This window comes from Thalassophryne amazonica, chromosome 14 (assembly GCF_902500255.1).
Source record: "Thalassophryne amazonica chromosome 14, fThaAma1.1, whole genome shotgun sequence".
Classification (NCBI taxonomy): Eukaryota; Metazoa; Chordata; class Actinopteri; order Batrachoidiformes; family Batrachoididae; genus Thalassophryne; species Thalassophryne amazonica.
In genome coordinates this window covers 12,813,425-12,837,685 of record NC_047116.1, presented here as the reverse complement: position 1 = coordinate 12,837,685, position 24,261 = coordinate 12,813,425, and the positions used below count along the sequence as shown (strand labels likewise).

Genomic DNA, 24,261 nt, shown 5'->3' with positions numbered 1-24,261 from the left:
TAAACAGATTTTTTTGTGATAATCAGTTGGCAGATTTTGAAATCTCTGCAGCTTTTTTCAACCAGTTCTGTGCATCAAATTTTTCACCTTCATCATTTATCAATATATTACAATGTTTTTTTATTACAATAAATGCATATAAAATGAACATTCTCACTAACCTTTTGACACTGTGCAGGAGATGATGTGATTACTTAACAAACCATATTTTTTTTTGTTATTTTACTTTATATCGCCTGTTATTTATTTATTTTTTTGTTAATTTTTACCACAATTTTCTATTGCAAATTTAAATTTAAAACACCAAGGATCTGCACAATCATCATCATCATCTTCTTGTTCTTTTTTAATCCATCACGGCACCATGCACCATTAAAAAAAAAAAAAAAAAAAGACAGAAGACTACAAAAGGCATGCGAGAAAACAGAATTTCACATTACACAGCCTATTCAAGTTTTTCTTCTTTTTACAGAACACAATTAAAAACAAACAAACAAACAAAACAAAAACATCAGTAGGCTACTATGTATCACTAAAACTGATATTATTATTCTTTGGTGTCTCTGTAATTCCAGTACAACACTGATATCAGCAGATAAATTACAATGTACAAAACCACATTTTTTATGGAATTAAACCTACAACATTCACATCAGGACAATTATATATGTACAAATACTTCAGGGCCAAAGCCTGTCAGTGTAGACATTTAGGGTCTCAAGGGACTTACTCTTTAACGAGCATAACACTTGTGTATATTTTGCATAAAATATAGTTTTAAATAGTTCTTAAATATTAGAAAATTCCATTCAAACAAATGTATGGTATAAATCTGAAAAAGTAAAAGGAGAACCCTTAAGACGCTCACATGTTGGCATTTTTATTTTTGCCCATCTTTTGATAAAGTTGTACCAAACGTGAAATAATCAACCCCTCAGCTGCTGGATTGTGTGTTTCGTACAACTTGTAACTTTCTTGGTTTGCGTACAGTTTGACAGTGATTGATTTCAGGCCTGTTATTGAACTGCGAGGGGACGACGGGTGGTCACACATCGCCTCGGCACACCAGTTTAATCTGATGTTTAAACCCTGCATATTGCTGTTGTAAAAATTCCTAAAGGTGGCAGCTCATTTCATGAACAATTTTGGTCATCATAAACAAAGACACAAAAGAAGTTGGTTCACTTTACTGTTGTGAACTAATGCCAAACTTTTCATTTTGCCCCCACCCTTTATTTTTTTTATTTTTTTGGAGAGGTCAGGGTCACCTCCGAGGCATTTGGTCCTCGTGTCATTAGGCCTATATTGCATCCAGCATACCACTCAGGTGTAGCTCATTTAAGATACTAAAAATATTAATTCCCCAAGTGCATGTGGGTTTACAGACTTTAACAGGGTGTCCGTTTTGACAGTCACATGGCACTCAGCGGCCATCAGAGCATTGTCCTCGGGTCTGAGTGCCTGTAAGACTCCTCCTCGTCAGAATCTGACGTTGGCACCTCACTGGAGGGAGTGTGGAGATGGTTTGGTCCCCCACTCCCCTGGCAGACATACCACTCGTTGAGGTTAGTGGTGACCTGAGGGGAAAGATTCGCCGAGCGGCTCCTGTGCTGTTCCGAATGGGGCGAAAGAGGGTCTCCCAGGGGGTTTGCGGAGGACATATAAGTGACGTTGGTGGAGGGGGGTGGTGGGGATTTGCAGTGCACCTTCATATGCTTTCTCAAAGAGCTGGGGTGTGTGTAAGATTTGTCACAGCCACGCACTTTGCAGTAGTAAGGCTTGTCGCTGGTGTGGACGTGAGAGTGCTTCTTGCGGTCGCTGCTATTGGCAAATTTTCTGTCACAGCCATCAAACTCGCATTTGAAAGGTTTCTCACCTGGAAGAAAAGAAAGGCAGTCATAAGAGAGGATCACATTCTTTAAAGTGCAAATACACCTAAACATTCATTGTGTCTTTTTGTAACGAATCCCTCATAATGAGACCTATATGTCCAAATGTTGAATTCAAATTTAAAAAAACACCTTGAGCTGATGCAATTTGAACCTAGAAACAGCATTAAACTGCTTAAAAGTGGTCACAATCAACAGTGATGATAAATTACATAAAACAACATATCATCAGCATATGGTGAAATCCCACAATTGGTATTATTAAACGTGGGGTTTACACAAGTGTTCCTATTCCACACCCATGTATACAAAGTGTGTTCTTCTGTGAACATGTGTAACATGCCTTAGGCCTTCTGGCTACATGTATGTGTGCTCAGGGGAGTACTCAGACCCATTTATAGTGGAATCAGTTTTTATTTTAAAGCACATTCACTGTAAAACGCACAAGCAGATTAAAAAAAAAAAACATGATTTGCTTGCCCCTGAATGCAAAATGACAAGCACTTAGAGGGCATAAAGTGGACTTTTAATGAACAGTGTTTACTTTTATTTGGATTTTGTATGTGCAGCACAGAGGCCTTTCTTTGATGGTGTCCCACACCAACATTAAAGTGGTGAGAAAAATTAAAATGGAAAGAGATGATAACAAGCGCAGTATAAACTATGATAACAGTTTTTGGGAATAACTCACTCTTGTCCATTTAGCATCTATCACTTTCTGGCTGTACTGACAGATTTTGTTGTGTATTTTTTTGTTTGATTGAAGACAACAGCAAAAGAAAAAAAAAAACCAGCAACACATAACTGCTACCTCGTGGTGACGTTGAAAAATTCGTAGACTGGGTTGTATTTATCATGTGCGTTTGCGTAAAGCTGCTTTTACGCGCGGTGCAGCGCGGTCCTGCCAGTACGTAAGCACGTTTTCCAAATCCTCTCACGCCTACCCGCACGCGTAGAGACTTTACAGCAGAAAGGAAATGAAACACATTTACTAATGCGTCATTCAGAAAACCCTTTTCTTTTGCTCCCTGGTGCGCGCAATTACGCACAGCGATCGAGAGGCGGCTAAGACTAGTTTATAAAAGAAAAAAGAAAAGACAGTAAGAAGTTGTGCTTTCCACGCTTCCATCTACTGACGTGACTGACCTGTGTGCGTCCTCTTGTGAATCTTCAGATTCTCCGAGCGAGCGAACACTTTCCCACAGCCCGGGAAAGGACACGGGAAAGGCTTTTCTCCCGTGTGAACTCGGATGTGGTTTATCAGTTTGTACTTCGCTTTGAACGCCTTCCCTTCGCGCGGACATTCCTCCCAGAAACAGACGTGGGTGCTCTGCTCCGGTCCCCCGACGTGCTCCACGGTGACGTGGTTGACCAGCTCGTGCATGGTGCTGTAAGTTTTCGAGCACGGCTTTTTGGGACTCGGCTCCTGCTCGATCCACTTGCAGATCAGCTCCTGCTTGATGGGCTGCCGCATGTATCTTAAAAACGCCCCCGCCGCTCCATGTGGAGCGGATGCTATGTTGACGTTGAGGTTCATGGAGTTGTAGCTGTGCAGGGAGGAGGCTCCATAGTGCTCCGGCCTGCCGTACAGCTCCCCCGGCAAACCCAGGCGCATCTGGCCGTTGAGGGCATGGTGGTGGTGCGCGCCTGGGGACGCCTGATCGTGAAGTCCAGTGAAAAGCGAATGGGCCCCACTTTCCGCGTGTCCGTAAGCACCTGTTGGAGAGATAAACATGCCATGGTGATGAGGGGAGGAGGCGGAACTATGCTGGTCGCCAAGTGCGTGCATAGCAGAGGCTGAGAGTTCTCTCCTGAGGATGAAGTCCCTGCTGCTTGAGTAGCCTGAGTGGGGGTGAGCCACGGGGAAACCAACTGTGGTCTGAGCAGAAGTGAAGGATGCCGCGGTCTGGGCTTCGGGATGGCTCTGAATGTGCTGAGAGGGGCTAAGTTTGAGCACATTTGTCTGCGCCATGTGCTCTGGTCCAAACGGAGTGAGTGCCACTCCGGGGTCGTTGCCCAGCTCCCCAGGGTGGAGGTGGGCATGGTGGGAGAGAGGGTGATGCCCCCCTAGCCCCGGGAAGCCTGTCATATTCTGATGAGGAAGGGGCTGAGTCGCTGCCAAATCCGCTAATCTTAGCGCCTGGTTCCTCTTGCTTAAAGGGGGCTCCATAACTACAGTGACAAGTCCATCCGCGCGCACCGCGACTGTTTTTGGCCACACCACGCGCCCTAAAACATTAGGAAAACATGGATATAAGGGCTCTATAAGTTCTTTTGTCCGGCTTCGAACTCTGCTCCTTTTCCCACTCTGTCCTCAAGCGATTGGCAGAACACACAACAGTTGGAGGACGCAGTGGGGAACAGAGTTTAGAGATGGCACTGCGGGTATTGGACGGATTTCGGTGACTGGCAGTTAGGCGAACGAAGCGATTGGCTGTCGTTCAGCGCAGGGGCTCAGCAGGGTTCCGCCCCCTCACTCTCTTTATGGCTGTTGACTCCAAAAAGTTGGACTCCCAAAGTTACCAGCAGATCTGTTTGCGCTGCCGCGTCTGGCCACCCGAAACGCCCGTTTTAGATTGCGGAAAATGTGCATTCCACCCCCACCCCCCGCCGCTCCCCACTCGACCCCCATTATGATTTTGTACAGAAGAAAATAATATTTCGCGCAAAATAATTCTTAAATTTTATGCGTAAAGATCACAGCGCATGTGCGTAAACAGATCTGCTGTAACGTTCTGCAACTATTTTATTATAAATGATCAAAGTTTTTTACTTTAACCTGCTCAGTGAATGTTGTAAGTTTTCCAGCATTAATTTTATTTTTCTGGCTTGAATGAATGAAGACGTGATTGATGTGATGTGAACGGCGACTTTAAGAAGCGCGCCATGCGTCGTATAAAGTGAATTTAAAAACACTTCAGCTCTAACAGGCTCATAAATTGGACACGTCAGTTCCATCACGAATAATAACTTGACTAGCTGTTAAAAGGGGACATAAATAACACCTGATATAAATAACACCTGACATCCTCACGTAACTCATAAATATCCTGAAAAAATATTAAATGGTAAGTTACTTTACACCGCATCATTATTGCGTCTCAATCGCGCATAAACAGTGGATTTCTTTGTAATGTATTTGGCGCCATGGTCCAAAATGATCTAATGTGAGCTTTTACTGAGGCACGAGGGAAATCTGTTTTGTGGAAGTTTGATTATTTTCATCTTTGGAGTTTAACTGAGATGGCAAAATAAGAACATCAGGAGTGTTATCTTCAAAAACAATAGATTATATTTACAGTTAGAGGAAGTGAATATTATATATATATATATATATATATATATATATATATATATATATATATATATATATATATATATATATATATATATATATATATATATATATATATATATATATATATATGAGGTTAAATTGATGGATGGGAGCAGAAACATCACCCAGAGTGTTTACTCTAGAGAAAATATTTTAATGAATAATAAAAATTCAGACAGGCTATATCCATCTTTATATATTTAATTTGCACTTGATGATTGAGCACCTGTCCGATGTGTGCATTTTTTTTAATCTTGGGTATTTATTTTTAAATAAAAAAAAAAAAATTGGAAAACAAGTAACATTAATAGAAAAGTGGTGTTTTTATTCATTCTAAATTAAAATGGTGATTTAAAAAAATGTGCCATCTTGATGTCAATAATATGTTTTAAAATAAATAGATAAATAACACAAATAAATACATTTAAGATATACACATTTGCTTTCATAATGAAAAAAAATCTTCATTTTGTTTATTTGTAAGTGTCGTCTCTTTTTTCAGCTACATTCACAGATATTACAGTTGCAAACAAGCCTTTAAATATATCTGCTAAGGCTTTGTGTGTTAGCTCACTTTTCACTTAAAAAAAAATTAACAAAAATCAACAACAACAAAAATACATTATTTTTTGGGGGGGGGATTACATTTAGATAAGTAATTGTTCTCTCCCTTTAAAAATAATATGTCAACATGACTATATGTGACGCATCCTCTACACATGCAATCCACCAACACATCACCTGTGCATAATTATATATATGTATATATATATTAATTCAAACTGGACTCACCTGTGCATGAATTCCATTTATCTACAGGTGATGTGTACACAGCTGAGCCTAATTAATATATAAATTTGATTTTCATAACAATTTGACAGGTGCACATTTCAGGATTGTCCCTTTACAACACCATATTTAACATGATCAATATCAATTACACAATTTAACACATTAATAGACATAAATAGACATAAGATGGTGTCTGTGTTCCAATTCAGCTTTTACAACACAGAAGAGAAACACACACACACTGCTGCTGCTATTATTTCTACTATATTAGTTAAACTGTTTTTGTTTTGAAATGGAACAGGCTTGTAATATGACAGAAGAGACAAAAGCGAGCATCATTATACAAACTGTATAAACGATTGCCTGTCTCTCTGTCTCTCCATCTCTAAAACAAAGACTCTTTGTCACAAAAAGGCTTATTTTACCAAAAGGAGTCAAGAGGTCAACATATGTGGTCTTAAGAGGTCAAAGGTCAAACATCCATGAAACGCAAGGTCACCAAATCCACGCAGACTAACTGTGCAGCGCGTCACCACATTGACGCTGTCAGTGGAGAACTTCGTCTCTCTTGTGATTTATTCTTTTTAAAAACCTGTTGAAGTTCTCTTCGGGGGGGGTTTGCAGCCCCCTTTTCTTCTCCCCGCGCGCGCGCCTCTGGCCGGCTGAATTTTTCTCCTTTTTAATTTCTTCCTGCTTTCTTCTGCGACTCGGGAAATAAAGAAGTTCTTTTCGAGGTCGGCCGACGTGACTTTGAACTTGGATCAGCGCTTGTGTATCCTGCGGCGCGCGTTGAAATAGACTTGGAAGAATGGCGCACACACTGCGCACAGCCTCTGAGCTGCGAGGCGCACAAATTTCCCGAAGTTTTAAACGTTCCCCGGCTCCTCCTGCGGTCTTAGAGCGCCGGAGAGCTGAGAAAAGTGCGGTGCGGCCGAACAGGAATACTCCTGGGATTTAAATTTGGTGAAATTGTAAGTACACTTCCTTCAGTTTGTACGAACGCGGCCTTTATGTGCACATTTTGGCGCAGCTGATGAGTAAAATCCGTGCTCTAAATTGTTCACTTCGCTCTGTCAGGTTTATATTGATGTGGCAACAGTTGGAGCATTTTTTTTTTTTCCTTAAATCTGAGTTGTTTGACAAAACCTACAAATTTGGCTGCGTTTTAAACTTTTCGCTGTGAGTTCAATAGAGGTCACTGGTTGTTAACTTTGGGTGCACCGCAGTAACGGGATTTGATTGGTGTGGTAAATGTGGGAAGCAGAACCAGTTGCAGCTTATGAAAGCATGAAAAAAAAACACTGGAGGTTCCACCAGTGGAGCAGAGGCCTGATGTTGGTTACACGGGGACCCACAACAGGAATAGTTTAACTTGCCAGTTTCAATCGTTTTACGCACAAAGAACTGATTTTATTGTGTATTTGTCTGCCGTAATCACACACTCAGTGTTTCTTTGAATCTGGGCTGATTTGGAGAGCCCTGCGTCCATGCGTAAAAATCTCTTTTTGTGCCATTTGTTTTGCCACATGTCACTGAGAGCTCCCACTTTAGGTGCGTAATTTATGAGTCACTGAATACGGCTGGAACTTCAGTCCTTTGCGCACATTTGCTGCCATGCGTCCTGAGCAGTGCGTCATGTTATATGACTCAGTGTTGATCTTGTTAAATATTTCAAAGGCCGAGTTTACGGATTTTGAAGTTGTATGTTAATTTTTTAATTTTTACAAGCATCACATTACAGTAACAAACAATCTCCTACACTAATGCCACGATTTCACAACGCAGTTCCTTGTATTTTTTTTTTTTATTAAAAATTTTTTATTATTTGACCTCTCTGTCTATAAATGTCATATTTGCATTGTTTACTCCTCTAACACAAAACACAATTTTCTCTCTCTGTCTTGTCGTGATCCTCCCGATGCCCCCAAACACTCTACTAAAAGTAGGCGGTTGTTATTAGTGTAAAATGGCGTTGCGCTATTAAGTCGCCAAAGCGGTACCTGCTATTGGAGGAGCACCTGGGATTGATGAGGCGCAGTGGCCAATGAGGCTGCGCGCAGCCAATGAACGGGCTCCAGTTAAAGGGGGCGGTGGAGGAGGTAGAGCCAGTCCACACAGAAACAGGGACCCTCCGTGATAAACAAGCCGGAGAAATAAATCCAACAGTTTTTTTTTTTCTTTTTTTTTCTCGGAGATGTTCCGGCTGCACTCTCGTCCCGTGAACGCAGAGGACACCTAGTAAGATAATCATTTTAATTCTTCCAAAGCGTTTGTTTTTTTTTTTTTTTTGGAAGGAAAAGGTGCGCGGAGACTGTGGATTTTTTTTTTGTTGTTTTTTAGTTAAAGCGCAAACCCGGTCTTCAGATGTGTTTCTGCTTGTTTGTTTCCACGTGAGCGGAGCGGCGTTTTGAAGCTGATATGCTGTTTTTAAGGTTGGACTCGTTGAGCTCCGGCGTCAACATCTGATTTTTGTTCCCTCCACACTTTATCACACTCCAGCAGAAATCAAACTTGAGATAATGTTACTGGATGCCGGTCACCAGTTCCCCGGACTGGGAGTTGGCTCTTTTGCCAGACATCACTCAGCCAGCGAGATGCAGGAGCGGGACCTGAGTTTGGCGCAGAACAGCTTTGTAGACTCCGCACACATGGGCGCGTTTAAGCTCAACCACGAGCTCTCTCCGGGGCAGAGCTCAGCCTTCAGCACGCAGGCTCCGGGATACCCCGGCGCGGCTCTGGGGGCTCACGCCGCTCATGTCACCTCGTACGCAAGCTCCCCTTTCAACTCCACCCGGGACTTTTTGTTTCGCAGCCGCGGCTTCGGAGAATCCTCTCCGGCCGGCAGCCAGCACACCATTTTTGGCCCCGCGGCGGGATCCCTCCATCACTCCCACACAGACACTCAAGGCCACATCCTGTTCTCGGGGATCCACGATCAGCACGGCTCACACGGATCCCCGAACATGCTGAACGGCCAGATGCGACTCGGACTACCCGGAGAAGTTTTCGGCCGATCCGACCAGTACCACCAGGTCTCCAGCCCCAGAACCGACCCCTACTCGGCCGCGCAGCTCCACAACCAGTATGGCTCGATGAATATGAACATGGGGATGAACATGGCAGCCCACCATCACCCCGGTGCCTTTTTCCGCTACATGAGGCAGCAGTGCATCAAACAGGAGCTCATCTGCAAGTGGATCGACCCTGAGCAGCTCAGCAACCCCAAGAAGTGCTGCAACAAAACTTTTAGCACCATGCACGAGCTGGTGACGCACGTCTCCGTGGAGCACGTCGGCGGACCAGAGCAGACCAACCACGTCTGCTTCTGGGAGGACTGTTCCCGGGAGAGCAAGCCGTTCAAGGCCAAATACAAACTGGTAAACCACATTCGGGTGCACACCGGAGAGAAACCGTTTCCGTGCCCCTTCCCCGGCTGCGGAAAGGTCTTCGCCAGATCGGAGAACTTGAAGATACACAAGCGAACGCACACAGGTAAATAAACCGTTAATTCACGTTAAATCCTCTTACTGGCGCTCTGTTTGCGCGCTGTAGCTGCGCGTAAATCGTGCAGTCTTCTCACGCGTAAATTTGAATTCTAATTAAGTGAGGCTATTTCAGTCAGAGTGGTTTAGGATTACACCCAGGAAGGTATTTACAACAGCACAAATGAATTTGTTCTTGATTTTAATATGTTATTTTAATGTGGAATTGTAAAACAACGATTTAAAAGCCAGACAGGGAGCGCGTTACGCGCAACAGCAGCCAGTTTGGTAATAAATCGTAGATATTCTTTTTTTTTCTCACACTTTAACGTTAATAGTTATCGCGGCATTAGTCTTATCTCCAGTTCGTGCGTAAAAATTGCCTTTTGTTTTGGAGCTTGGAGCGAAGCTCCTAGACAGGGCCATTACCAGCCTTTCACATTTGGACTTATTTTCTTGGGGAATACTTTGTGGCGTGGTGCCATGGAACGGGCCAGGTGCTAATTAGATTTTTATTGTCTCCTCGCAAATGGTTCTCCTTCTGTAGGCCCACTGAGGACGACCTTGTTCCTCTCCCACCCCCCACGCCAAATTACTATGCGCATTTTCTAGGCTAAATGAGACTCGGCGACTCCACGTTTGTTGTTGTGTTAAATTCCACTTTTACTGCTGTTTTTTTTTTTTTTTTTTTTTTTTTTTTTAATTTATTGTGATTGATTGTTTTAGCTGCACCTGTCCAACTTTGCAGAGTGACGCATAGCTCCGTGCGCGGGGCCGCCTTATAATACCTAATGTGTTTTTTTGTTTGTTTGTTTTTGTGCAGGAGAAAAACCCTTCCAGTGTGAGTTTGAGGGCTGCGACAGAAGGTTTGCTAACAGCAGCGACCGAAAGAAACACATGCACGTTCACACGTCGGACAAACCTTATCTGTGCAAAATGTGCGACAAGTCCTACACGCATCCCAGCTCCCTCCGAAAACACATGAAGGTAACCACGCAGTGAAACGTCAGCATCGAACGAAAAACTTTGGCGTTTTGGGGTAACGCTTTTTCGCGTTCTTGCAGGTCCACGAGTCCACGCCGTCAGCATCAGACTCGTCACCAGCAGCCAGCTCTGGCTATGAATCCTCCACCCCTCCAGGCCTGGTGTCTCCCACCGCCGAGACCCAAAGCAACACCAACCTGTCTCCAGCCTCAGCTGTCCACAACCCCACCAGCCACAGTGGCCTGTCCTCCAACTTCAGCGAGTGGTACGTGTAGCACTGGGCCATCAGCACGGACAGACTTTTTTTTTGTTGTTATTTTTATTTTCCTCACAGGGAAGATGATGCTTACCAACAGAGGAGAGCGTGTACAATAGTGGCGCTTGATCCTACACTGTAAATACTCTCGGTTGTGTTAGTATGTCAGTCTTCAGTGTGTAGATGTTCCTTCAACGGTAGCTATTTGGACTTTTAGTGCACATATTACCATAAAACTGTCCAATAATGTTGAATATTGTGATCCTGAGGCATACTGATTGTACTATATGAAACATCTATCAACAAGAATAAGTGCCAAAGTTCCAATTTAACTCTCAACACACTCCACAATATTATGCTTGTGAATGTATATTTTAGTTTTCTGGGCTCTACTTGTGACGTTTTGTGCTTTGCAAGTAAGATTGTGAGGAAAATAACTAATTGTGCCAGTGGATTATTCAGTTTTTTTTTCTTTTCTTTTTTTCTGTATCTACACCCTTCCTTTTTGTAAATATATCAGCTGCCATATTTATCCATTTGTAATTAAATTATGGTATTTACTTGCTAAAGATGAAACAGTATTTATAAAAAATGTTTCTTTACAATAAATATGTACAATTATGAGCTAAACACGGACAGTTGTTTTGTTATGTGCTTTTGTTGAAAGTTGTAAGAGGTGTTTTCTCCCTTATTGTGATAAAACTTTACTGCATACAAATATAATAAAAAGGTGTTGCAAGTGCTAAATATTTGTGCGTTCTACACTTTTTCTCTTTAAGAAATGCTTGAGTGTCAACTTTTCCAGAGTGGCTGCTGAACAAGATGGTTAGAGTTTTAATTTAAACAAATGTTATAATTTTTTTTAAGGGAAAAACAGTGGATTGCAAAACGGAGAAAAAACGTTGCTCACTCCTGGGTCATGCGTAACAAGTCCAAATGGCACGCATGCGCGCATCAGGGCGCCTACGTTTTTCTCTTCAGATCACTTTTTAATTATTACAGCACAACGTGTTGCTAAATTATTACATTTATTGTGACATTATAAGAGATTTTTCCCCCCACATTAAAAAAAATCTCTTTTAGTGCACTTGAGATGCTGCAGGAACTTGAACTTGATTCGGTTTTACCTCATTTATTCTGTTGTAATCCGAAGAACACAGATCTGTTATTCAGTCAAATTTGAGTTTCATAAAGCTGTTTTGACTTTATTATTGTGAGGTGTTTTGGCTGACACCTGGGTCATTTTAACGAACCCTAACGACAGGAAGAAGAATCCATTTGGATCCAGGAGTTAATTCTCATTTTATTGAGTTTTACTTTTTTCTCTCTTCATCCAAAACTATTGGACAGACTTTGATTTAAAAAAATGGAGGGTAAATACGCATTGGAACTGTTTGCCCGCGTTATATATATATATATATATATATATATAAAGAATAGCCAATTTACAAGATGCATTATTAAATGAACATCGGTTTTAATGTAATTTGACTTTATTGAAGGTTTTGAAAATTAACCAACTGATGTGGTGACAATATTGAGGAAGAAGAACTAATTTATTTTTGTGATGATGTTGATATGAATTCAAAATAAAATAAAATCTGGTGCGCACATCTTGATGAGAGCGGCAGGTCACGCGTGCACCGCACACGGTTCCCCGCAAACGGTTCGGAAATGCGCACAGAACACCGGGTCAAGGTGCGCTTTGTTGAGTTGCTGTTAAATTATGTGAGTAGAAAGGAAATCAAAATGAATTTTCACCGCGCATGAATTAAGAACAAAATGTATTTTAGGGTCTGTCGGTTTTTGCGTCACTTTGTCAGTGCTGTTGGAAGCCGCAGACAACGTGCGTTTTCTTGAATGCTTTGAAGAAATGACGCAAACATCACTTGGAATCCACTGATGCAGTTCTGCGTCCTTCCAAAAGTGTTGAAGCTTGTGACAGCAGAATATGAAATGATCGTTATCATCACTGGAATCACCTCCCGGTGCTCCGCTGACCTCTCCGGTGGAGGGAGGTGGCAAAGGTCAGCGCGCGCACTGCGTCCACAGTGGAACCCGCTGCGCTCCTATCGATCCGAGGAGAACTTTTTTATTTATTCTCATTTGAGAGACTGTAAAGACAATTCAATCTACGCACACGGGTCAAATTTATGCGCAAACGCATATTGTGCGTTGAACGCACAATCTGGCGTTTTGTTTGACCTCGAGGAACCAAAGCGGCGGCAGATGAAGATTAAATATGATAATCTACTGATTTATTTGTACACATTAGGGGATAAAAAGGTTCACATGTGAATAAAAGCTCGTGCGCTTTTTCGACTCCTCAGCGTCGTGTCACAGATGAAAAATCGATATGCGGATATTTGGATGACTATAAATATATTTTTTAACTTCTTGGATGGTGTAAAATTTTTCATGTATTGATCACTGCAGCCTAACTCCACAAAACTTTATTTCCCAGCTTTAGAAAAGGCGCTGAGACGTTTGCGCACTTTGGAGGAGGATTGCGGGTTTCGCTTTGGCTTCAGGTGCGCGCGCTCTGTTCGGGGCTTCAGTAAGGTTCACGGTGTCACTTGAACCCCGAGCTGAAGTGAGGGTTCAGAGGAGCAAACCCGGGTACCGACGCAGTGCAAAACGTGTGTGTGCGTGCTCGATGATGACGTTTCACTCTGACCTGCCAATCATTTCAGGTGATTTTCGTCTGTTTGTTTATTTAATTTTGGAATCGTCACTGATTTGGTTTAATGACGTGCACGCAGTTGCTCACGCACTGACAGCGCGCCGTTTTAGTGTTTGTATTTATTAATAATGTGTAACAGGTGCACGCGGATGCTCGTGCGCGTTTGCGGACTCGAGCAGTCGAATGCGGCCTGTGTCGGCGCTGATGCGCGCTGCGCGTTTCCGAAAGATCTCGTGGAAGTCCTGCTCGTGTGATGACATATATAATAATCCATTATTAATCCATTTAATAATCCATATCATAAAGAAGTAAATCGGGATCATGGCCCAGTGCAACACCAGGACAAGTTGTGCTCAATTGTTAGGATTATTATATGTGCATCTTTTATTATTTGTTCATAAAATACGCGTTTAAATACCGGAAAGTTCGTGATTTCGAAATCAATAATTGTAGGTGAGATTGCGTTTAATTATACAGCAGGTGTAACTCAGTTATTTAATAATAAAATAATAAATGAGCTATTAAGTCACGTTCAATTAACGGTGACTTGACGAATATGCTTAAACCTTTATTTGCGCTATAGTCATTCAATTTAATCTCTTATTTTTATTTAATACTTTTAAGAACAGAAAACACTTCCAAAACAAAATGTCATTTTCTTTGATTTAATTGAAGCGTTTTAAATGATTTGCACTTGAAGGAGAATAAACATGACATTATCATGTATTTCTAGACACAAATGACACAAATGGCCAAGTGCTTAGTGCACTTGGTTTCAGTGCGGAAGGTGGCTGGTTCAAACCCCACCCCTGCCACATTTCTCCATGTAATGTGGAGTTGTGTCAGGAAGGGCATCCGGTGTAAAACTTATACCAAATCAACAGGCAAATCCTCACGGGATCTGCTGTGGCGACCCTGAGTGAAAACAAGGGAGCAGCCGAAGGGTCTTACTTGTACACAAACACTCCTTTAAAAGATGGGAAATGATAGAAAAGTTTGATGACAAGGTCTGAAGAAGTCTGTGGAAAGAAAGAAAGAAAAAAGAAAATAAGAGAGAGAGAGCGAGAGAAATTAGTATGTAATTAATTATCATGTCTGGTGACTTTCATGTGACCAGACTTTTCCTTTCTATCTATACTAAAACAATGACTCAATTCAAATATGTGCAGGATTTCCACCTAATAAATATATGTAGCCTCAACTTAAAAAAGCACATCCATGCAAGATGATTCAGTTTTAATTTAGTTGGAACTACATATATTTATTACATTTCAATCCAATCCAATGAATCAGTTTTTTGAGTGTGAAAGAAATAAAGATCTACATGTAATTATTTGCTTTATGTCACATCATAGATAGATAGATAGATGATAGCAAAAGCTGACAAATTCATTTAACTCAAAAACTTGTTGAAACTGATTATGTAAAATTTTTTAAGTGGCACCCAAAAATGTTTTCAGTTAAATTTTATTGACTTAATAAAATTAGTTGGTGCCACTTAAATTTTTATATGTAATCAGTTTCAACAAATTTTCAGGTCTTACAACATAGAGAATTTCAATTTATTTCATTTATAAAGCGCCAAATCACAACAAAGTTGCCTCAAGGCGCTTCACATAAGTAAGGTCTAACCTTACCAACTGTAGCATCTATCTATCTATCTATCTATCTATCTATCTATCTATCTATCTATCTATCTATCTATCTATCTATCTATCTATCTATCTATCTATCTATCTATCTATCTATCTATCTATCTATCTATCTATCTATCTATCTATCTATCTATCTATCTATCTATCTATCTATCTATCTATCTATAGAAAGAAAGAAAAAAAAGAAAGCTCTACATGTAATTATTTCCTTTATACCACACCATAGATAGACAGACAGATATTATCAACATTTTTGTTGCTGTTTATCTTTTTTTCCCCTTTCTTTCACTGTTTCTGCATTTGTTTTTTGTCTTTCTTTCCTTCTTTTGCTCTTTCTTTTGAAATGGACCGATAATTCGTCACAGCTGAGGGCATCAGCAATGATTTTATTTCATATTTTTGTTGCTGTCTCTGCCCCCTCCCCTCTTTTGTGTGGTCTTTTCCTTTCTTTCCTCTTGTCTTCCTTTATTTCTGTTCTTTTTAAACTCCATTTACCTCTCTTTATCTCATTTTCTCCTTTCTATGTTCTATGTTTCTCTTTGTCTCTCTTAATTTCTGGTCCCCTTCTTTCCTGTCCTAATCCATCTTTCTATTCTTTCCCATTCTGATTCATTTCTCTCTTCTTATTCCTGTTATTTGTTTTGTCTTTGTTTTGTGTTCTTTGTTTCTCAGCTGTCTGTCCTTTGCAGTCCTGCCTGTCTTTCTCTCCCTCTCTGGGCCTGTTGTGTGTCTGTTGTGTCAGTGGGTCTGTCTGTGACACGCCTCATGTTGTGTTTGTGCTGAAGTCCATGTACAGTCTGCCTTCCTGTGCACCGAGGCCCCCGCGGCCTTTCATCTGAGCGGAGCGGCCGCCTTTCTCACACAGATGAATGTGTTTCTGTGAAAGAGCCGGAATGGCTGTCACTTCTCTTGGCACAGAGGAGAAACAAACAAAACCCCCTACTCCTTTAAGGAAACTGGCGCAGGCACCTCCCATCGGACACAAACACTACAGAGTCAGAAGCACAAATAGCCTCAAACGCTAAACACTCTCCCTTTCATGCAGAAAGCTTGGCATGTCTGCTGCTCTCGTGCACACAGAGAAACACAAAGTGGAGAGGTGCAGAGTAAATGATACACTCCAGCTCGACTGAGGTGTGCGCTTATTGTAGTGGTTTCTCCTTGAAAAAAAAAAGTGCAAGAATTCAACTAATCCCTCACAAACTCAGCATCGTCTCCCGCTGCTGCCTTTTGCAACGAGGTTCTTGATATGGCTACGGTACGACACACTGCCAATTCTGTTTATTTGCCACGACGGGTAATGTGCTACTAATACGAACCATTTTCTTTTCTACCACAGCCAAGGCTCTTCAAGATAGGAGCAGGTGTACCATCAAAGACCAATTATCTGCATGCCCAACACAAAACCAACAGGCACTGGGCGGCCCCAGTGCTGCTGTGGGCTCTGTCAGAGTTTATGTGCGTGGTTGTTCTGTGCACAACAACACACTGACACTTTGGGCATTTTTGATGCTCTTATTTTGTCACGATACTCTCTGATGGACAACAGCTGGGTTTCCGTTACGGAATTGCACAAAGGTTTGGAGATATTTTCAGAATGTCGATAAAAATTTGTTAAGAAATGATCGTTTCCGTTGAGTGACTGAATGCCCATGATGGGTTTTGTCAACTCGCAAGGCTATTTAGAAGCCTCCCCTTCTCATAACTCTAACCATAACCATAGGGTACGTGTCTACCCTCCCAGAACTCTAACCCCCTAGACCCCCGCCACAAAATAAATTTGTGCCCCATTACAAAAAGCACCCTATTTTTGTGCCCCCATCACAAAACCATACATTAATGTACTTTTCATAATACTACCACAAACCACTGTGAGACTGGGATGTCATAGTTATATCAGTGGTAACATAATCTTTGACAACATTTAAACTCTCGTTTTTGACTTTGTCCCCAACACTTTGCGTATTTTAAAATATCATGTGACTTTTTTTGCAATTAAGAGCCTCACGCTTTTTTGTGATACCATCATGAAATGCAACACATTTTTGTGATGTGCTCAATGATATTTAGTTTGTCCAAGTACATATGGGCTCTGCGCATAAAAATGACTGTAATTCCTAAATGATTAATGTGATATTCTGGTTGAACCAATTGTATTAAAGTTGATAAAGTCTACAGCACAAGCACAACTTAATTGTTTTACTTAGTATCCATTTTGGTGGTGCACAGAGTCAAAATAACAGAAAATGTCACAGTCACTGCCCAAATACATGTGAACTGGACAGGATATGCTCGTCTTTCTTCCTGACTTGTGTTTGTGTTTTCCTCCTAATTATGTGGGGTTTTTTTTTTATTTTCGATGCTCAATTTACGGTTTTGATTTATGGTGAGGCTTGTAAAGCACAGAGTTTTTTCTGTTGTTTATTCAGTGCAGAACTCAGATACGCCTTACCGATGTGGGTTCAAAATGTGCTTGTACACCAGAACATGCAGCTCCCAGATTCCTCGTCAGCACTCAAACTAAAATTAATCTGAACTGAAAAAAAAAAATCAATAATGAAGTACATGTAGAAAGTAATGGAAAATTACAACATTTTATTGACTGTGGTTTAAACTATACTTTTCACTGTTTTTTCTGCCTCCCCGGGTGTGCTGGTGCACAGCACCAAGACAATGCTGGCTGCAGGATTGAAAATTCAACATCATTATACTAGTGTGGAGGTCAATTGATCTTCCTCACTGTCTGTTGATGAAACATTTGTGAATTCCACCAAAAATCAAACTTAACCTCAACGTCACCCGAATCTGAACTGTATACATCACCATTATCATCATTGTCTACTTTAGCCAAGCAATTACATGGAAAAACATCTGGATTGTCATTACAGAAAGGTCATGGAAAACATGTTTGGTGGTTTTCTTGACACTGGGACCCATTTTTCTTTGTTGTTGTGTTCAAAGATTCTGCAAAAAAATGTCAATAAACGTCATCAAAAGCCTGGAAAATGTGTCCGAACAGCTGTTGTCACTACATACCTGGCTAGCGTTGCAAAACTAGGGGATTTGTTGAATCATAATTTCTTTTTTCTTCTCTATTTGTGGTTGGGGTTGCTACAACACAACCGACATGTTGATTTGGCACAGGTTTTACACCTGATACACCGGTAGATATGCATATAGAATGAAAATATGAGTGGATTTAACCAAAAGTCATCAAGTTTTGGAAGCAAGTGTACCTACCAAACACTGTGCTGCCACCATACTGCCCATGGGGTTTGTTGATTGCTGCTTTATATATACAGTATATTGTTGTGGAAACAGGGGCTTCTGTCTGTAATTGTTACCAGAACAGTCTATGGGGTAAAGGGTGCTGCCATCTTAACCCCAACCATATCAGCAATAAAACAAGAACTGTTACTGGATCAGTGCTGGAAAGTACCAACAGTATTCCAAGGCATTTGGACCAAGCATCACCACTTGATAACATGGAATAAAATTATTTGAAGAAATTGTGGAAGTGCAAGAAAACAAACAAGCTTTAAGTCCCAGTGCTGACACACCAACAAACACCTACTTGGAAGGAAATTTTCAATTACCAGACACCTGTAAACACGCTGTTTTAACTCAGTGCCTTTGATCTATAAAGACACCGGGTTGTTGCCTTGAGGGACACCATGGAGAAAGGTGACTGGATGGTGTGTTTTCTATGTTTTATAGGTGTGCGCACTGGTAATGGAACCTTCCTTGCGGACATTTTGCATTCCATATCTTCAGCACGTTAGTAAATTCACTCCCGCATTCTTTATCACAAAGATCGCCTCTGATGACACGGAGGCAAAAGCAATGTGGGGTCTAGAGTGAGATTCTGCAACATGTACGTCAATGTCACTTTAAAGCCAAAATGTTCAGAAAAATGTCAAAGGATCTGCTTGTTTTTTGTTTATGTCATTCTTATGTGATGAGTGCACCACTAACAGAGCAGCACGGAGCAGTAAATGGCATTTCTACTGTTTTTGGGTCAGTCTGTCTTTGCTTTTAAAGAGGAAATAATGCAGCACCGTAAGATTAAGTGTGAGACAAAGAGCAGCAGGGTGTTTCCATCTTTCCTCCTGTCCTTTATCTTTTAAGGGCATAAATAAAACAAATGTGTTTCAAGATTTCTTTATTGTTATTTCACCTTGTGAAAGGTACAAAATGGAACAACATTTCATTGCCACTGTCTCACACAAAAACAAATATGAGTAAAAATAAAATGGCAAATATACTGAAAAACAGATGTATGTATGTGCAAATTGCAGGGTGGAAAAATGAAAAAATAAAATAAAATATACTAAAAGACACACATACATACATACACACACATATACACACACACACACACACACACACACATATATATATATATATATATATATATATATATATATATATATATATATATATATATATATATATATATATATATATATATATATATATATATATATATATGAATCATATTTGTCTAATAGATTACAATTTGTTCATGTAAATGGGGAATCTTCTTCACAGACTAAAGTTAATTATGGAGTTCCACAAGGTTCTGTGCTAGGACCAATTTTATTCACTTTATACATGCTTCCCTTAGGCAGTATTATTAGACGGTATTGCTTAAATTTTCATTGTTACGCAGATGATACCCAGCTTTATCTATCCATGAAGCCAGAGGACACACACCAATTAGCTAAACTGCAGGATTGTCTTACAGACATAAAGACATGGATGACCTCTAATTTCCTGCTTTTAAACTGAGATAAAACTGAAGTTATTGAACTTGGCCCCACAAATCTTAGAAACATGGTGTCTAACCAGATCCTTACTCTGGATGGCATTAACCTGACCTCTAGTAATACTGTGAGAAATCTTGGAGTCATTTTTGATCAGGATATGTCATTCAAAGCGCATATTAAACAAATATGTAGGACTGCTTTTTTGCATTTACGCAATATCTCTAAAATCAGAAAGGTCTTGTCTCAGAGTGATGCTGAAAAACTAATTCATGCATTTATTTCCTCTAGGCTGGACTATTGTAATTCATTATTATCAGGTTGTCCTAAAAGTTCCCTAAAAAGCCTTCAGTTAATTCAAAATGCTGCAGCTAGAGTACTGACGGGGACTAGAAGGAGAGAGCATATCTCACCCATATTGGCCTCTCTTCATTGGCTTCCTGTTAATTCTAGAATAGAATTTAAAATTCTTCTTCTTACTTATAAGGTTTTGAATAATCAGGTCCCATCTTATCTTAGGGACCTCGTAGTACCATATCACCCCAATAGAGCGCTTCGCTCTCAGACTGCAGGCTTACTTGTAGTTCCTAGGGTTTGTAAGAGTAGAATGGGAGGCAGAGCCTTCAGCTTTCAGGCTCCTCTCCTCTGGAACCAGCTCCCAATTCAGATCAGGGAGACAGACACCCTCTCTACTTTTAAGATTAGGCTTAAAACTTTCCTTTTTGCTAAAGCTTATAGTTAGGGCTGGATCAGGTGACCCTGAACCATCCCTTAGTTATGCTGCTATAGACGTAGACTGCTGGGGGGTTCCCATGATGCACTGTTTCTTTCTCTTTTTGCTCTGTATGCACCACTCTGCATTTAATCATTAGTGATCGATCTCTGCTCCCCTCCACAGCATGTCTTTTTCCTGGTTCTCTCCCTCAGCCCCAACCAGTCCCAGCAGAAGACTGCCCCTCCCTGAGCCTGGTTCTGCTGGAGGTTTCTTCCTGTTAAAAGGGAGTTTTTCCTTCCCACTGTAGCCAAGTGCTTGCTCACAGGGGGTCGTTTTGACCGTTGGGGTTTTACATAATTATTGTATGGCCTTGCCTTACAATATAAAGCGCCTTGGGGCAACTGTTTGTTGTGATTTGGCGCTATATAAAAAAAATTGATTGATTGATTGATTGATTGTGGTTGATTTGTTTTTGTGTTTTTTGTGAAATTGTGTGTCCTTGACTTACTGAAGGTGACCTACACAAGATAAACCATCAGTCAAAAGTCAGTGTTTGAAGGGTTCAGGTTCAAAACCATTATCTCCAAAACCACATATTCTCAGATGAGGCCAACATGCACTTGGCTGCTTATGTAAGTGCAAATATTAAATAATTTGATCATGCCATTTTCATTTTATTTCTGAAAACCTGTGCATTTTCTAAAGCATTTTCCATTAATTCTCCATTTAATACTGCATTTTCTCCATTAATTTTGTTTTATTTACTCTCTTGTGCAGCTGAACCTTTTGCTTGCTTGTTTATCTTGAATTGTTTGTGACCTGTTTGCTTTCATGTTTTGTCATTGGTAAAGGTGTTCTTCCTGGGAACAAGGACTTACACAACATAAACAATTGGACTCAACAATTGAATTGCTTTTGTTTTTCACTTCTTATTACACCGTACATGACAGGTACAACTTAAACAACTGAATGTAATAATAATACTCTAACAACAAATAAACAGGTAGTAATAATTTTTGTTTGTTTCAATCTTAATAAAGATGCACTTCCATAGTTAATTACATGTGACCTGTACAACTTAAACTATTTAACTTTTTTTTATTAGCGTCTGCATTTGTTTAATCATTTATTTGCTTTTGTGCTTCACTCTTGTTGAAGGTGCTCTTCCATGATTAATTACATGTGACCTGCACACCTTAAACAGTTGAATGTATTATTAGCGGCTGCATTTGTTTCATAATTTATTTGCTTTTGTGTTTCACTCTTGTTGAAGATACTCTTCCATAGTTAGTTATGGGTGACCAGCACAACTTAAACAGTTGAACTTATTATTACTGCCTATGTTTGTTTGCACATTATTGGCTTTTGTGCTTCACTCTTGTTGAAGATACTATTCAATAGTTAGTTATGGGTGACCTGCACAACTTAAACAATTTAACTTATTGCCACCTGTGTTTGTAAGTCATTTGCTTCTGTGCTTCACTCTTGGTGAACACAACAATCTGCACAAGTTAAATTGCCGGATTGGCAGTTTATAAGAAAAGGGGTATCATTACTGAAACTTTACACTGAAAGCCAAATGTCGTGATTCTGCAGTTGCGTGAATTGGGCCTGACGAAATTTCACTATTTTCAAGACTTGGAAAAGAAGATGTTGGATCTCAAATTAAGAATTAAGCATTAAGGCTAAACAGTTTGTGAGTAAAACATGAATATGAGTTGAAAGAAAACCTGAGCTTTTCATCTGAACATTCCTGCACATTTGTCAAACGCACATTTTAATTTTCATGCTGATGAGTGTAACGTGGGCGTGAACATTACGCTGCTGGCTTCCAGCTGTCACTCACATTCTATTCAAGAGAAATCTGAAAATGTCATATTTTAATAGATTCATACAACATGACAGGAGGGAGTTTCAAATGTCCCAGCAACACACGAATACACCGCCAACCTCCCAACCATCTGTCAGTTGTTATTTTGTCTTTAGTGATTAAAACAATCTTACAAGACAACCCCTGACATCAGCTTAATCTAAAGGAAAACAGTGAGAAGTGCTTTGAGTAAAGTCACTTTGAGATGATTTAATTTATGATGTGTTGTGACGCGGCGGTGTGGAGCGTTTAATGTCTTAAAACACATCGGTGGTAAAAGGCTGTCTGCCTTCCACAGGTTTATCTAATGAGACAGAAATGAAAGAGGACAGGGATCAAACCCCGCCATGCCGACTCTCATTTACTAAAGTCATTATCACTCTGATCTTAACAGCATTTTCATCGTCTGCTTTTCTCCAGAGGGTTCCGCTCACCAGAGGAGACAAACAAATAACACTCCACTGTCACTTTTGTCACATGCAAATCAGCACAGATCAGCTTTTTCTTCTCTCTTTCTCTATTCTTTGGTCAATAAGAAGAAGAAGAAGAAGAATGCTTCTCGATATCTTCTAGATTATTCTCCAGAAAACAGGCACTTGCTTTAGTGTTCAACAGCACTTTTCTTTCTCTGCAGGGCGCCGCTCAGATTTCATCCCATCTATAGTGTTGGCAGTGTTGCCAGATCTCATGAGAGAAACTAAGCTGCAACTGCTCACACAAATTTATTGCAAATTATTAATTTTGTTAACTACAAGTCAAGTCGAGGAACATGCAGAGGTGTCACACATTTCCACATCCACAACACTGCGGAACCACCATGGATCCTGGATGGCATCTACCCAGGCCGACAGCCAATCCATATCCACCTCTTGAAAGTAACCATCTATCTTCCATAGTCACACGAAATGTGGGCATCCCCTTCTGCAGCCATTGGGATTCTTAACACGGTCCCTCTGAATGCAAGTGATACTTCTCATCTGAGTATACCTAACTCACCACTTGTTTGACCCAAAGTCATTCCAGTGATACCCGAGGATCACTGGTTTACCACACAGTAAGACACGAAATGCCAGGAGTTGGACCTTCATTCTCCTGCAAAAATATCAACATCACCAGACATCTGTGTCCAGTGACCTCATGACTCCACGAGCACTTCCTGATCTCAAAGGCCGATTACCCAGAGACATGAATGACATTGCCAAGACAAGTGAATGTCAACACGTGGCCACATACAGATACCCTTCTGACGGCCAAGTCCAGGAAATCAATGAAAGTCTGGATATTAGTCTTGATCCAGGACAATTGCAAACCCAGCTACTTTAATTCCTCACCCATGTTTTTAAGCACAGTAAAGGTCAATAGACCTTTTATCACCAACAAAAGCACAGAAGCCACTTGTTTTCACAGCCCTACCCAATACCCATTGCTACTGTTAAACACAGCTAAAAATATATAAAAAAGTTAAAAATCAATCCATTCTGGGATTACCTCCAGTCATTTTACAATTGCTGTACATACATCAATAAAATTAAAGAACTCTCCATATTTGTTGCTGTTTCATTTCAAAATGCAAATAAGTAATGTCTTGCAGACTAATGGGAATCCACCCAAATGATGTCATGCATCTCATTATCATGCTGGCTTCTTGTATCATGTGACCAAAAGTCAGCCAGTCGGGACACTATAAGAACACCCTCAAAGCCAAAAGCAGTGAATAATGATGCTTTTTGTCACCTGAAAATGTTATTCAAGATCGGGACTATGGGAGACGTCTGGCAGGTTGTGCAACTCAAACATGGGATGTACTGTTCTGCATTAGTGCTGAAAAGAAA

At 40.6% G+C, this 24,261-nt stretch overlaps 2 protein-coding genes across 2 annotated transcripts; one reads left to right on the top strand and one right to left on the bottom strand.

Moving 5' to 3' along the window:
- Positions 1-758: 758 nt before the first annotated feature.
- zic5 (zic family member 5 (odd-paired homolog, Drosophila)) lies at positions 759-4,461 on the bottom strand. The gene is made up of 2 exons (XM_034185839.1): positions 3,036-4,461; positions 759-1,876 (listed from the first exon to the last, which is right to left on the bottom strand). The coding sequence occupies exons 1-2, from the start codon at positions 4,057-4,059 to the stop codon at positions 1,434-1,436; spliced, it is 1,467 nt and encodes a 488-aa protein (XP_034041730.1). The 5' UTR covers positions 4,060-4,461; the 3' UTR covers positions 759-1,433.
- A 3,520-nt stretch (positions 4,462-7,981) lies between these two features.
- zic2a (zic family member 2 (odd-paired homolog, Drosophila), a) lies at positions 7,982-11,487 on the top strand. The gene is made up of 3 exons (XM_034185840.1): positions 7,982-9,510; positions 10,324-10,487; positions 10,565-11,487. The coding sequence occupies exons 1-3, from the start codon at positions 8,538-8,540 to the stop codon at positions 10,757-10,759; spliced, it is 1,332 nt and encodes a 443-aa protein (XP_034041731.1). The 5' UTR covers positions 7,982-8,537; the 3' UTR covers positions 10,760-11,487.
- The last annotated feature ends 12,774 nt before the right edge of the window (positions 11,488-24,261 follow it).

What these genes read in the sequence shown, in the direction of transcription:
- zic5 (XM_034185839.1), bottom strand. Translation starts at nt 4,059, where the DNA reads ATGGAGCCCCCTTTAAGCAAGAGGAACCAGGCGCTAAGATTAGCGGAT. An exon ending in TCACAAGAGGACGCACACAG is followed by an intron (nt 1,877 to 3,035) that starts GTCAGTCACGTC and finishes CTTTTCTTCCAG; the next exon opens with GTGAGAAACCTTTCAAATGC.
- zic2a (XM_034185840.1), top strand. Translation starts at nt 8,538, where the DNA reads ATGTTACTGGATGCCGGTCACCAGTTCCCCGGACTGGGAGTTGGCTCT. An exon ending in ACACAAGCGAACGCACACAG is followed by an intron (nt 9,511 to 10,323) that starts GTAAATAAACCG and finishes GTTTTTGTGCAG; the next exon opens with GAGAAAAACCCTTCCAGTGT. An exon ending in CCCTCCGAAAACACATGAAG is followed by an intron (nt 10,488 to 10,564) that starts GTAACCACGCAG and finishes GCGTTCTTGCAG; the next exon opens with GTCCACGAGTCCACGCCGTC.